The sequence below is a fragment of the Notamacropus eugenii genome, chromosome 3, assembly GCF_028372415.1.
Source record: "Notamacropus eugenii isolate mMacEug1 chromosome 3, mMacEug1.pri_v2, whole genome shotgun sequence".
Lineage (NCBI taxonomy): Eukaryota > Metazoa > Chordata > Mammalia > Diprotodontia > Macropodidae > Notamacropus > Notamacropus eugenii.
This window is the reverse complement of record NC_092874.1, coordinates 14,151,109-14,166,638: the sequence shown is the minus strand read 5'-3', so window position 1 is coordinate 14,166,638 and position 15,530 is coordinate 14,151,109. Positions and strand designations below refer to the sequence as shown.

The following is a 15,530-nucleotide window of genomic DNA, read 5'->3' as shown; positions in this document are numbered from 1 at the left end:
GGATAGGGAGAATGAAGATAAAGAGAAATGGAAAGACATTTAGGATCTAACAGGTCAAAAAAATACAGAATCCAAAAAGTATGAAGTGTGACTATGTAAGAGCCTGGAACAGAATAAATGCTATATAATGATGGTGGGGGGTGGTGGTGATGATGATGGCCATTGTGTTGGGAGTGGTGGTTCTGGCCATTGTTGGTTTGGCTCTTGTGGTGGTGATGGTGGCGATGTTGGTAGTGGTTGTGGTTGTTCTAACTGCTTGTTGTATTGACCTGACCATCTGGGAAATCTGTCCACTGAAGGGGAGGGGAAAAAAAGTGTGCAACTCACAGGGTATAGAGAGCCCTGAACATATTTCCACAAAAAGGAAATTTAGATGCTCATGGTCAAAAATGACTTTTCATTAGTGAGGTCAGTGATTCATTTTTAAGTACGTACTATTTTTATGAGCTCATTAAAAGGTACATTAAACAAAAAGGAAAAATTAGCTTTTGAAACCTAAGAAATTCCAAATATTCACTGCCCAAATTCAAGTTTTAACTAGTTTTCCAGGGATTCTGGAATATGGTATGACTGGGTTGGTTTGAAACATCAGAATGGTTTGATTAAAGTGTTAGGAGGTTAAGGGATGGGGATCGTAGAAAGAATTAGACAAATGAAAAAATGCAAAGAGATAATACAGGTCCAGAGCTTAACATGATACCTGGCACATTGTAGGTGCTACTTTGCTGTGTATTTCCCTCCCCCTCAAACTCTCAGCTTGACCTTTGGCTCCAGCTTACTACTCTAGACTGATTAGTACCCTTCACACTTGCTTTTCCCTGAATTCAATATCCCATATCCAGCCTTTGTACAGGTGTATCTAGAAGAGCCATGCCTAAAACACTCTCTCTCTCTTCACCTCAGATCCCTGGATCCCTGACTTCATTCCCAGCTCAACTGCTAAACCACCTCCTCCTTAAGCCTTATTTCTCACATTTTCTTAGTGACCTCTACCTCATTAAATTCTTCTCTATCTACTGAATATATTGTGTTTCTCTCCCTACTTCCCACTCTCCAGGAGAATTTGAGATTTTCAAGGGAAGGGCCAATTTATCTTTGAACCCCTAGTGCTTTCCATGAAGAAAGCGCCTCACACAGTCTTGTCTTGTGGAATGGGAATCTTGGGCAGAGTGAAGAAACAGAACTTTGTGTTGTGTGAAGTAACTTCTTCGAGTCCTCACACGTAAAAGTCAGCAAATTTGCTTTGGAAAGAGGACACTTTGATAAATCTTCCCCGCCATGTTTTCTGTCGATTGACACCATAAAATATATTTTACTTAGAATTAGGATTGTCTGAAGCTCAGTGGATTTAATTATTTGTAATTACCCCATAGTTGTTGGACTGTAGCTGCTTTATGACAGTGGTAGCTCCTGAGTGGGTCAGGTCCCACTGTATATCTTTTCAAACACAGAATTAATGTACTATTGATGAAACCATTACCAGAACCAAATGAAAGTCTGGGCTGATGGATCGGTCCTCGGGGAGCTGTCCAACATGAAAGGAGTAATTAGTATTCATTACTCCATACTCCACAACATTCCAATTATTCATGAACTTTAACTTTTGGACTATGCCTGTATCTATCTTTCCCGACTTGTGTTATTAGGGAAAAAAAACAAATGCCAGCTATCGAAGAAACAATCACCAGTAACTGAAACTTTAAAAGGAGAAAAACAAGGGAAAGCAAAGCTCCTTCTAGGCACAGACCCACTGACTTTGGAGGGAGGGGCAAAGCATCAGCAGCAGCAAGTCTCCAAGTGGAAAACACTAAGAATAATAGTTGTCCGTTGTGGGTATTAGATTGACAACCCTACAAGAGAAATGAACAGTCAACAAAGGTCTGAGAGAAGAAGCAGAGTGTGTGAGCCATCAAACAAATCTTTATTAGACATCTACTGTGTGACAGGCACTTGGTACCATAACAGAAGAGGAATAATCTCCACCCTCAAAGGGTTTACACTTAATTGAGGGAATCAATTAGAGAGTGGAATGTTCATCTGCTTGCTTTTCCTCCTGAATGGTTACCAAATGCACCCATCTCCTACCCATGTGACTTTACCCATGCTTTCTCCAGTGCCTAGAGTGCTGCATTCAAAGGCACAGATTCTGAGTTCAAATTTCACCTCTGTCGTTTACTACCTATATGACCTTGAACAAATAATATCTCTTCTCTGAATCCTAGCTTCCTCATCTGTAAAATGAGGAGATTGGACTATATATTCCACCTTCTTGGCTACCTTCCCAACAGGATACTCATAGGTTTACATGTTGGATTCCCAGGGGTAGAACTTCTCTCAAGTTTCAACATACATATGGGTCCATACGCCTACAACTCTTGTTCATAGGCCCCGATCAGTGAGCTTATCTGTCAAAGTTAGTCAGTAGACACAATTAGTACAGAACAAAGACATCTGTGCCTCTGACTCTAACCCTGAGCCTGAATGAGACCATGACTTTTCAGAGTATTTCTCAATTTCTGCCCAAGCAGACTTCTCATGCTGACCATCCCTCCACTCCATGATATCCTCTTCTGATTAGGGGGTTCTTTCCTAGAATTTCCATTTAAGGAAGTTCCCATACCAGCTATGCTCACTCCAATCCCAGCCCAGCCCATGAGTCATTGGAATACTTCTTGCCTTTGCCCCTGTGCAAAGTCCTCCCTCTCTTCCTCCTCCTCCTCCTCCTCCTCCTCCATTTCAGCTTGTGATTATTTGCTGCCTTTCTCATTTCTTGAGGGTAAGGATTGTCTTTTTGCTTGTGTTTGTAGCGCAATGTCAGGCATACAGTAAGTGCTTAATACACACTTGATCTCTTTATGTATCTGCTTGCTAAGATGGTATAGTTAGAACTGTGGCTATCAAACATTCCCTGGGACACACTCTTCTACAAATATATGGAGAATCTAGGGGAAGACAGGTACCAACTTAGGTTCTTACAGGAAGAACACATGTGACCAAAGTAACTCACTCCTCCAGAACCACTGAGATCTCATGTCTCTTCTCATGATGCTCCCTCTTGCTGATCTTTGTAAAGACCTTTGAATAATCTTAGTTTTTTTCTGTCCCAGTTACCCATCTCCCTAGGAGCCTCCATTTGTCCAAAACCCAACGAAATCAGAGGAAAGAGGAAAATTTGAGGTCACTCTCCTATAGTCGTGACATTGAGGCTGAAGTCAAAGAACATGAGCTACAGAATAAGGAGACCTACTGCCCCCCATCTTTGGAGGGGTTCATGAGAGCCTTCCCTCATAAGTACCCTATTCTTGGGATGCCGTATACTGCAACATTATATTCTTAATACATCAGCAACGGTTGCAATTATGATGACTTTATGTTAACGGTTGCAGGATTTATCAAATGGCTTATTAAGTTATTCTAAATTTATGTCTGAGTGCATGCTGGTTTATTAAACAATTACAGCTTGTCAGTCACTGCAGACAGATTGACTTTATGCATCATAGCTTTCACAATAAATAATTTACTAATCAGCTACAGGATCCTTAAAGCAGAAGTGGTTACTCTTGTGTAAACCAACTAATGGAGCTATGTTTAAGTCAGTCTATTTTCACTGATGTTTGTTGGATATTAGTGAGACCTCAAAAGAGGTAGGTGTATGTGTGTGTGTGTGTGTGTGTGTGTGTGTGTGTATGTGTGTGTGTGTATGTGGTGTTGCCAAATACACCTAGGTGAGAAAAAAGGAGGGAGGGGAAAACAAGGGCAAATGAGGAAAAGGGAAAAGGAAAGGAGTATAAAAATGAGCTCCCATCACCTATATGCTTCAAGTAATGCTGATTCTCTGTCTATATGCAAGGTGAGAGAGAGAGGGAGACAAACTGGGGAAACTGAATATAGTAGTTGGAGTCAAAGGACTCGAGTTCTAATCTTGCAGCTGTCGCTGACTGTGCAATCTTGGGAGAGTCGTCCCACTTACTAATAGCTATAGGACTGTGGACTAGTTACTTCATGTCTCTGAGCCTTAGTTCTCTCCTCTGCAAAATGGAGCGTTTGGACTAGATGACCCTGAAGACTCCTCCACCTCTAAACCCAAGATCTCTCTTGGCCCCAGAAGGTGGGATAAACTCTAAAGTCCTTTCCAGATCCACACTTAGGCTTTCCTTGATAGGAGACCTAGAATGTCCATTCCTATTGGTCCATTGGAGAGAATGCACTGGGGAATGCTTGGTGCTCATGTGAGCCATTGGGCACGAGAGTAGAATGGCCTTATGGGAAACCACTCTCTCCCACTTGAGGCCTTTCCCATTCTTCTGACTCCTTACATAATCCATTGATGGGGCTATCTAGACATCTGACAAGGTATCTGACTGCTCAGTCAGAATTCTGATAGAGTGTCCCAGAATCTCTTTCTAAAATATCTTTAAAAACTAAATCCTACATTTTCACTTCTTCCAGCATTTTAAATGCGGAGGAGAGCTTGAAGTATTTTGGTCTCTGGACTAGTCATGGCATGGCTTTGGGGACTGTTAGTGTCACGAAATTGAAATCCCCACATAAGACTCAAGTGGTTGTGTCAGGTCTAGACCCAGACAACTTGACTCAAATCTAGAATATTTGAGGAATACAAGGATACTTACTTCCCCCGCTTAATTGTGTTCCTCCCCAGCAGTGGATCAAGGACTGGATCAATTGTTTCATCCAGGTTTTCGATGAGCGTGACATCCCCAAAAGCCAGAGCATTTTCAATGGCATTCAAAAACCTGAGGATTCAGCAAAAATTGAAACTATGAACTGGGAAGGTTCATGCTTAAAAAATAAATGAAAAATTTGATCTACAATCCATCCTGCATTAAATGAGAGGCATTTATAATGAGGTAACATCAATAACGAGCTGAGAAAAAAACTAACTTTTAATTTCAAGAAACTTTGCTATGGGTATGGGTATGCACGCCCTATACTCAGACAGACTGCCATTGTTCCAACACTTGGAACAAGACTGCCTTGAAGAGTGATTCCCATCCCCAAAGACATCTTTGGGTGGCCAGGCTTGGGCTATACTTCTCTGTACTGAGCTAGACTACCTCTCTGTTACCAGGCCCCCCTTTGAAGTCCTTTAAACTTGCTTAACTCCACTGGCCTGGCCTTTGGAGGCCCAGTATGGCACCCCACTTTAGTGGGGGACACAAAGTTGCATCGTGTCGGCCTTCTAGTTATTTTTGATTCAATTTTATTTTTTCAGTGCACAAACATTTATTCCTTTGTCCCCCTCTCTCCACTTAAAGGAAGGGAGAGAAAAAAAGGAAATCCTCCTAACAAATTTTCATAATCACGCAAAACAAATCCTCACATTGCCCATGGCCAAATGTGTGTTTCATTCTTCAGGCTAGGTATATAAGCATGCATTACTGAACACTCAATCAGGTTCCATTTATAAATGGTTAATGTACACAGAGTCCATCACTAGAGCTGAAAATGTCTTCAGAAATCCACTGCTGCTCATTACAGCGATGGGGCTGTGATGACTGCTGTCACAAGTACTTATTGTAGCACTTCAAGGATTTTGCCATGTGTCAGTGGGCTCCCTCCCACCACTACCCAGGTGGAAACACCCCTCCATCTCAACAGATCATCCCCAAGAACTGCTAAGACAGAAAAAAGCATCAATTTGAGGTCAGTTCTGAACTTAGTTGGGATGGAGCTGGAATTTTTTAGGAAATAATTTTCATTAAGACACATTTTGATGCAGCTAAGGAGTCAATATATCACTAAAAATTTTATCAGAAGGAGGAATTAGATTAAGAAGGATAGTGTGGAAGAGCCCTTTGCCTTGGTCCTGCAGGGGCCTGAATATGAAATGACAAACTTTGATAGGTGGGAGGCACTGAGGGCTCTTTCAAGTGTTTAAACAAAATGTTTATTGATACCTTTGGGTTTTGCACCACCTACCTCCCTTGTTTGGGCAGGATGTTCACTGGGGCCATATTGGAAATCCTTCCAGCTGCTAAACCAGCTTATGTAGAAAACCGGCCTCAAAGACAGGAAGCCTTGGGTTGAGGGGTGTGTGTCTGGGACTCTGCCATTCTGGGAGTCCCCTCTCTTGTCTAACCCTTTTCTCTGTCTTTATCCAGCATGGCAGGACCTGCCAGAGCTTGTGCTCTGCTGGGAGCCCAGGGGCACTGTGAGCTAGGATTGAACCACACTGTAGGTGAGGGCTAGACCTGAACATCTGGTACAGTAGAGGCAGTGTGTCATGGAAGAAAAAAGGTTGGCCTCAGTGTCAGAAGACCTGGCCTAAGCCCCAGTGGTTAAGTGACCTTGGATAAATCACTTAACCTCTCAATGCTATGGGCAACTCTTTAAGACTCCATATGGTAGTGCAGATGCTTACCTGCATCAGGGGAGGGACTTTCCTCACTGGGAATTCCCTACATCTCCAGAATCATAGGACTGGACCAAAACAGATTTTGTTCTACCCACACCACTTGGCTTCAATGTACTATGCACACACTTCTGGTAATGATCTGAAGAAGGGCCTCTCACTACACTGCGTCTTCCTGGCCCAGGTCTGAGAAGACCCAGACACTCATTCCTTGCTCCAACATCAACCTTATTTCACTGTCAGCAAACTGAAAGTGGCAAGCTCAGTATGAACTACCTTTACAAGCACACCAAGACAAGGCTGGGGGCTGCCCCTGGGATTTCACTGATGGAATGAACTCCCTCTACCCTTGCAGGCCAGATGGCCTCTGTAACTTGTTGGCTTATTCATTGCTGAATGGATGATGAAAGTATTGAAAAAGCATATCTTACTGAACTATGTGGAATATATATGTATATATAATAGATGCAATAAATCTGCTACATACATGGGCATATATTTTTATGTACACCTCCATATGTATATTCTCATACATACATGTACACATATACACATACATACACAGAGTTGCCTAAAGCTCTGTGAGGTTGTGACTTGACCAGGGTCACACAGCCAGTATGCATCAGAAACAGGTCTTGAACCCAAGCCCTCGTGGCTCCAAGGGCAGCCCTTGGTCCACATTGCCAAAAGTAGGTTCATTAATACATGGGATGCTGCTCTGTTTCAAAGGTGTCATTGGTTCTAACAAACAGTGAGTCTCTAGAAGCAAGGAGAAGACCCCCTCAGAGGCACAAATGTGGACAGCTTTGGTTTCCAAGTTTGCATACCCTTTCTGGCCCAGACGGAGGATTCTAAGGTCAGTCCCGTATTTATTCTTGATCCATTTAATCCCCTGCTGCTGTGGATCGATCATCAGGGGCCAGCGTTCGGCATGAGTAAGGATGGTGGCGTTTTCAGTAGACATCTGATCACTGGGCAGCCCTTCATTGTTCCAAGTGGCCACAGTGGCATCGTCTGTCAACATGGTGATCAGATCCAGGCCTGCTGTTATGGGGATGGGAACCTTGAAGACCAGAGTCACATGTGATGAGTTGTAAAGGTTGTAGCATTAGAAGACAAGGCTAACTGCTGCAACAAGCCATGAAACTCAAGCCAAGAGAGTGTTACTGGAAGGGAAGGAAAGTCTGTTCATCCTGTGGACCACTGAGCACAATGGAATTGTCACTAGGATAAGACAACTAGGGCTTTGCTGGGGGCATCATATTATGGGATACAACCAGCACCTGTGCTCTCAGTAGTGTAGAAACAACAGAGCAGCAAGAGTGGTCTGGTCTGTTAGACTTGGAAGCTACCTGGTGCTAGGCTGGTTTGAGCCCCTTTCTCTCCCCATCTCCTCCTTTCCCATCTGGTTGACTGTGAAGAAGAAACAGAAGAAACATGAAGGGGGCTGCTACATGGTCCAGTCTGGTCAAGATTCTTTTCATGTGTGTGGAATCCTCCAGATTCAATATTGTGTGAAACAGGTCTTTGGGGCCACTGAGAACATTTTCAGCCAGGTTCAGAACCACCAGGTAAGACATCAGAAATGATGGAGATCACCAAGGATTGCACATGGACAGATGGGATGGACCCACTGGGAGAAGCAGAGGATTTGGAGCTTCCTCTCTGGAGAGGAAACTCCTCCTGCCTACTGGCTGATACACTTGTTCTAAGCATTGAAGTGAAATGGAACTCATGTATAGAAAAAAAACCCCAAAACTATTATCTTCATTTAAGGACAAAACTCAAATATCTTAAGTCTGCCTGTTAAGAACATCTGGAATCCTGATGTGGTCCTCCACTGTGCTGGGTGCACCTTCTAAACTGTGTCATCCACAAATCTGATCATTGCTCCCCCTCTTCGTTTCATAACCAAATACTCTAAGGCCAGTGAAGGTAAGAGACACTGGCTCCAAGGAAGAAGTGAAGAAACACGTCAAGAAAAAAGAACACGGTGTGGGATAGACTTTGTCTGGAAGAAGCTACTGAATCATCTCCATGACACAGAGAAGGTCTGTGGAGAGACTCTGGATAATGACTGAGGACACAGAGAAATAAGTTCAACAGGAAGTCCACTCAATGCAAGCATGCAGGAGGTAGATGCCACAAAAGGGACCAGCACTGGGGAACTGGGTTAAAGAAAAGTAATTCAGAGAGAAAAGTGAAGAGATCATTTCTGGCTCTACAGTTTTAATTCTACAGCTTGTAACCTGCATTATCCATGCTAAGAAAAAGCAGCACAAAATATACTGAGTCAACTTGGAGATTCGTGAAATGAAAATAATGAAAGTGACCAAGACAAACTTCATGTGCAAGAAGGTTTATTACCTCATGTCACTATCTTGTTTCTGAAGGAACGCAGTCCACATATTTACATACTCCCCTCCCCAGCCAATTTTACTGCCCTGGGTCAGAGTTCCAGTTGTCCAGCTCTAGTTATACCTCTCCTGATTTCCCAGAGTCAGCGACATGCTATTTACTATTACATCTCTAGAGAAATTAGGTGACATAGTAAGAAAGCATTCTGGTCTAATAAAAAGAGCAAAGGGCTTGTGTTCGAATCCCCACTCTGAACTTATTACTTTGGGCAAATCAGGTCACTTCTCTGACTTTCTTTTGTAAAATGAGAGGGCTAGATTTCATTATCTCTAAGGTCCCTTTCAGGTCCAAATTCCAGATGCCCAGTCTCCTAGAATATGGCAAAATAGGTTCATGTCCTGCCCTGAGAACCATATAATCCTTGAGGCACATGCAACTCATTTAACCATTCTTTCTTTTTTTTAAAAAAATATAATTTATTTTGTTAAATATTTCCCAATTAAATTTTTTTAACATTCACTTTTTTTGAGTTCCAAAGTCTCTCCCTTTCTCCCCCCACTCCCATGCCATACTCCTGGAGGGGGCAAGCCACCTAATATTGATTATACATGTGAAGTCAGGCAAAATTGGTCATTCTGAGACTCAGTTTCCTTAAATGTAAAATGAGAATAACAATACTGATAGTATTGACCTTCATCAACTCTAAGGCACTAATGTGAATTAATTATATTAATCACGATTAATATAATATATAATAAAATATTTATTAATAATAATATTATAATTAAATATAATTAATTATATTATCTTTACTTCTTATGAAATTTCCCTTTCCCTCTTGAAAACATGCCTGGATGTTGCTCTCCTCACCAGTCAGTACGAATGCTCAGGACCTCGGAAATCCTTTAGATAAAGGAGCCTTTCTGGAAGCTGGACCTTCTACTCAAGGTGTCCACTCTGCCCCCACCCAACGAAGACGCTCAATGTACCTTCTGTGACTTCAGGAAAGGAATCCACTTGCATTCAACCAGCTCATGTCGGTAACGTTTTGTGAAATACCCAACGTAAGACACAAATGCGGCTGTCAGAAGGACGTCTCCACAGAGCGTAGTCTCTTGGGCCTCAAAGGACGTAATGGACTGACCCCAGCGGATCTTCTCTGACTGAGAGAAAAGTTCTGAGTTATCATGGAGAGATGCGATAGAAGCCAATCAGTTTCTGAACCTGCTACCAAAGTAACAGTCAATCTTGCACAGTATTTAACCCATTTCTTTCTCGGAAAAGTGTTATCTTCTGCTATTAACCTTCTTCTACCTGACTTTCCAAGGTCAAAATTCCCCTTTCCTTTCGTTTTCCATCATTCCTCTCTCAATTGCTTTCCCGTTTGTAAAGGGACCCAGGGTTCTGACAGAGGCTGCAGGCAAGACACCCCGGCTTCTGCTCTGCAGGGCTACTATGTTGTGTTTGAAAATGAGAAAGTGCAACATAGAGGCAAGCATTCTGGCCTTGGACCCAGGGGACCTGGGTTCAAATTATAGCTCGGACACTTTCATGGGCAATTCTCTTTCTAGGGCACCGTTTTGTCATCTGCATGATGAGTTGGACCATATGACCTCATAGGTGCCTTCCCAGATTTAAAGCTCTGTTTTGGCAATAAGCAAGAGGAATGCAGAGTCCAAATTCAAGGGGACAAATCTGACCTCTGAGGTATTACTGAGAGTGGATGAGTTGGAATCTATATTTCTCGAGATGGGCATAGTTTATTCAAAAGAAAAAGTCTACGTACAGGTGTGGGGAGTGGGGAACGACATTGTGTAATAAGAAGGTATGTGAGAAAATCCAGGAATGAGAGTGGAGGGTACTCGGGTGAAGGACAAAGGAGGGAGAACAAATGATTTTGTTGTTGGAGTTATCACGGGACACGAGAGTGCTCCAGGAGTCCGTACTGGGCCCTTTGATGGGGAGTCATTTTATCAGTGACTTGGATAAAATGATATTATGATGATCAAATCTATGGAGGACAAAAACCTAAGAGGGAGAGCTAACCCTGTGGATGATGGAAACAGGATCCCAAAGGATCTTGCCACACAAGAACATTGGGATAAATTTAATAAGAAGAAATTCAATAGGAATCAATCTCAAGTCCTATATTTGGGTATAAAAAAATCAGCTTTGAGATGTAAATTAGGAGAGACATGGCTGGACAGAATTTTTATTCTGAAAAAGTTATGGAGGTTTAGTGGAATTCAGGTTCAGTATGAGTCAGCTGTATGAGAGGCAAGGGGATATTGGACTGAATTCAGAGGGGCAGATCTCCTGGGAATAAGGGAGTGATTGTCCCGCTGTCCTCTGCCCTGGTCAGGCCTCACCAGGAGCACTGTGTTCAGTTCTGGGCACCACCATCTAAGAAGGGTACTTATAACCTGCAGATTGTCTAAAGATGGGCAACCTGGCTTTGAGCTAAGCCCTACGAGGATGAGTTAAAGCAATTAGGCATCATTAACCTGAGAAAAGAAGATTCAGGGGCACATGGTAGTTACCTTCAAGTATTTGAAGGGCTGTCTTTTGGAAAAGGGGGAGATTTGTTTTGTTTGCTCCTAGCGGGTAGAATAAGCAGTTGATGGAAATCACAAAGAGGGAAACTGAGGCTCAAAGTCAGGAGAAAAATGTCCTAACAATGAAAGCTGTCCCAAAGTTGAGTTCCCCCTCCTAGGGGGTCTTTGATCAAAGGCAGGACAATCCTTGTTAATGATTTGGGGGATTCCTTTCAACTACAGGTCAGACCTGTAAGCTGACCCTTCAACTCCTCATGTTATGAGATATGATCCCTGACTCCATATTCTATCTAGCTCCAGAGAAGCAGCTTTGTGATCTAGGGGCTGGAGCAGAGCCTGGGCTTAGTCAGGAAGCCCAGACACTCACCAGATGCTTCCCTTCTCTCAGGCTTCATTGTCTCAGGTCTGAAAGAGGGGTAAGGATCCTGGTACACAGGATGGGGGGTGGGGGCTCGGAAGAACCAATGGAGCATTGGACAAAAACACTAGCGATGATGAGTATTTCATTCTTATTTTTAAGTTCAATGGATTAATGCAGCATTTTATATGGGCTTGTGTATATTAGTGAATTTTCCATACATATGGATTAATTTATGTATATACATATATATTTATGTACATGCATATATAATGTATGTATATATATATGTGATATGTATATATATAATATGAATGCATATACTTATTATAGACATGTAATACAGATACTTCCTATTTGTCCTATATATAGCTGGCTTACTAGCTGTGTGTCCCTGGACAAGTCACATCACCCTGTTTGCCTCAGTTTTCTCATCTGTAAAATGAGCTGGAGGAGGAAATGACAAAATGCTCTGGTATCTTTATTAAGAAAACCCCAAATGGAGTCACGAAGAGTTGGATACGACTGGAATGACTGAGCACACAAGCTATTTTTGTATACAGTTGTTTGCATGCTGCTGTCTCCTTAGTCAGATATAAGGTCCTGGAGGGCAGGGACTGACTTTTGCTTCTCTGCACTTAGCACAGTGTCTGGTACACAGTAGGTGCTTCATTGATTGACTGAGACAGAAATGATCCCAGGATAAGCTGTTGTCTTACTATTCCTTCAAATTTAATGACTGGGAAATAACTGCACAAGTCCACCACCTGTGACAACAACGATGACAGTGATGATAAAATAATAGGCAATGTGATATAATTAAAAAAAAAAACAAATAACATTGGCCTCTCAGAGCTAGGCAGACCTGGGTTCAAGTCTGATTTCTGTTCCATACTGGCGGTATGACCCTGGCCAAGTCATCTCAACTCTTAATGTCCCAGTGACCCCTGAGACTCTCGCTCATAAAGAAGGCACTATCTTGCGTGGACAGAGCGGGGTGGGACTTCCTTATATCAATGAATCACAGATCGAGTTTCTATATAATAATAATTGTTCTGGCCATGATTATTAATGTCATTAACTATTAGAGAAGAATATTAGGTGCCTATTGGCTCATGGTCTTTTCCCGATGTGCTGATAACGGTTTAGTTGGTGACAGTTGTGACTTGATGGAGAAAGATGGTGGTCTTGTCCCTACTGCCCTCCCAAGACTTCCTTTATTCTTCCTGTGAACAGTATTCTCAGGGAGCACCTAATGTCATCCTGTATGAAGCAAATTGACCCACTAAATCTTCTGTGTTGTGCTTTACAAGGCAGCATAGACTGTAGATTGACCACTAGACTGAGAGTTGGAAAGACCCAGGTTTGAATCTCACCTTGAACACTTAGCTTTGTGACCTTGGAAAAATCCAATTAGCCCATCACCATGAGGTTTGCCAATTTTACCTGGATGGAGATTGGGGTGGGGTAATCTAGCCCAACCAATCATTTACTAAATATTTACCATATGCTAGGTGCTAGGGATACATATACAGAAGTGAGATAATCTCCTATCCTCAGGGAGCTTATATTCCACTAAAACCTAAGGTATGTGTTTCTTTGATGAGGCACTGGTTTAGTTGACCAAGCCATTCAGCATCTCTAGGTCTCACTTTACCATACGTAAAATGGGAGGCCAGGGCTAGACAGTCTCTAATCCACCTCTAGCTTTCTTCTTCTCAAAGATCTAATTTTCCATGACTCATTGAAAATATTTACCAAGAAGCTGGTCTTGCAAAACTGTCCAATCCCACATGTATCTAGGCAGTTGAATTCTCACTACCTCTGTGGACACATTGGAGTCAGGGTGCTGGGTGTGAACATTTCAAAGCAAGTTTTCTCAAGGGAGGCCCCTCCCGGGACCAAATTCACCCATCATTTGCCACTAAGAATTTCAGGTGTTGCAGAATTCATCAGCCCCTTAAGTCACAGACTGGAGCTCAGCAGATAACGAAGCCATTAATGTGTAACCAGGGTCTCTTATTAGTCCGTTCTCCATCTCTGTTGTCTTTGGCTGGTGAATGCCAAATAATAAAGGGCACCCCCTTCATTCTCTAAAACAGCTTTAACTCTGAAGATTTACTCAATGCAGAATGATGGTCCATTTCTATCTCCGATAACTCTGCAATCCCACCCAAGGCACATAAATCACCAGTGACTCTGGCTAACAAGGGTTTAGGAGTCGCCACATGAAGTACGATAAATTTGCAGACAGTTAAAAATCACTATCATTTTATTCTAATGCATTATAGATTGCCTGTAATGTCATCCTGGCCGGGGTGACCCATTTCTAATTTTGAACAGCTGTTCGGCTCGGGAGTTAGTTAATGATTAAATATAAATTGCCTGATTTATTAGTCGGAATGGTTGCGCTTCTAGGTCAATGCTATATAGACAAAATCATCAGTCTTGATGCCTTTCAGAAGTTAACTGTCTCCTGCTCTAGTCAGAAAGAATTTATCCTCAAAGGAAAAGGCTTGGCATTCTCAATCACTCTTTTCAAGTCTCTCCCCTACCTTAGCACACATGCCACCCCACCCTTTTTCTCCCACTGAAAATCTCTAAGGAAAACTCTTGGAAGAGTTTGGATGGGGCTGGAGGTGGGAAAAAGCTGCATTTTCTCTCAGTAACACATTCAGCAACAGGCATCATTATTATAGGGGTGCAGCTTCTTCCATGAGTCAAGGGAAATGCATTTTCCTTCCTTCCAGGTACCCAAGGACGCAATTCTAGAAGAACCTCCTGTTTGGTCCCCTGGGAGAGTGGTGTCTCTGCTCAGAGACCTGCTTCCCCAAAAAGTGGACCCATAGTAGGAGGCGGTGAGTTTATTATTGACTCAGTCTGAGAAATGTAAGTGGGGCACAGTCCAGGGGGAGCTCCTAGCCAGGTTTGGAAATGGAGTGGCCATTTTTGGGAAGGCCTAGAGACTTCCTTGTTCAAAGGAGATGGATCAGGGAGAATTTGCCTAAACAGCCTGATGACAGAATGCAAAGGGGGAGGGATCCAGGAAGCCACTGATCCCATTAAGGAGGTAGATTTATCACAAAACCAATACTTCTCTGTCAGACATAGTGGTGTTTCTGGCATTACAGATAGGCCAGCACCTCTGACTTTGAATTCAGGGCTCTGTTCACTGCACCACACTCTTAGGAAGTTTGTTTTCTTAGGCTGAGTCTAAAACCACCCCTTCTAATGGTGCCCACTGGCAACAAGCAGAATAAGTTTAGCTCCTCTCCACAAGGTAACCTTTTAAATTCCTGAAGAGATCAACTATCTGACTTCTAGGTTTCCTTATCAAATCTAGGTATCCCTAATTCTTTTAACTAGTCCTTGTATGGCATGGTCTTAAGGCCTTTTAGTATCCAGTTTATCAATGTTTTCCCTAAAAGGCGGACACAGAATTGAACACAGACTTTTGAATGGGGCTGTGACCCTCGGTGGCTGCTCATCTCCCCTGCCCTTTACATCACCTGTCTCTGGTCATCCAAGAATAGGAGACTGGAATCAGCCATCCAGTCTAATTCTGAGCCATCACAGAATGGAAGTTTTCAAAGAACACAGCAAGGAAATTTATCTTAATTTTGTTATTAAAACCCATGTCTTTCAAAAGAGCAGGAAAAAAACACCTGAACAAATGGAGCATCCTCCAGTAAATATAATTATATATAACGTTAATAAGTTTCATAGGAAGGAGTCAGAGTTTCCATCAAGGAAAAATCACATTCAATCTGTTCAAGTGATCTGCCTCACCTTGGAATATCTGGTTGACTTCAGCAGTAACTGCACATGGGAAAGAACACTGGCTGAACCTCTTCTGAAAGGACAGTTATCTTTGTAATAACTGTCT

General features: G+C 42.5%; 1 protein-coding gene across 10 annotated transcripts in view; it reads right to left on the bottom strand.

Annotated features, from left to right (window-relative positions):
• Nucleotides 1–15,530, bottom strand: part of DNAH11 (dynein axonemal heavy chain 11) — a 302,015-nt gene that overhangs the window by 47,644 nt on the left and 238,841 nt on the right. For all 10 annotated transcript variants that reach the window (XR_011976511.1, XM_072650882.1, XM_072650884.1 and 7 more), the window contains 3 exons: nt 9,721–9,890; nt 7,201–7,436; nt 4,632–4,754 (listed from right to left, as the gene is read on the bottom strand). Coding sequence is in view for 9 of the 10 variants with exons in the window: in XM_072650882.1 (XP_072506983.1) it covers nt 4,632–4,754; nt 7,201–7,436; nt 9,721–9,890 (529 nt within the window). In the remaining variant the exon portion in view is untranslated. The remainder of the gene's footprint in view (nt 1–4,631; nt 4,755–7,200; nt 7,437–9,720; nt 9,891–15,530) is intronic.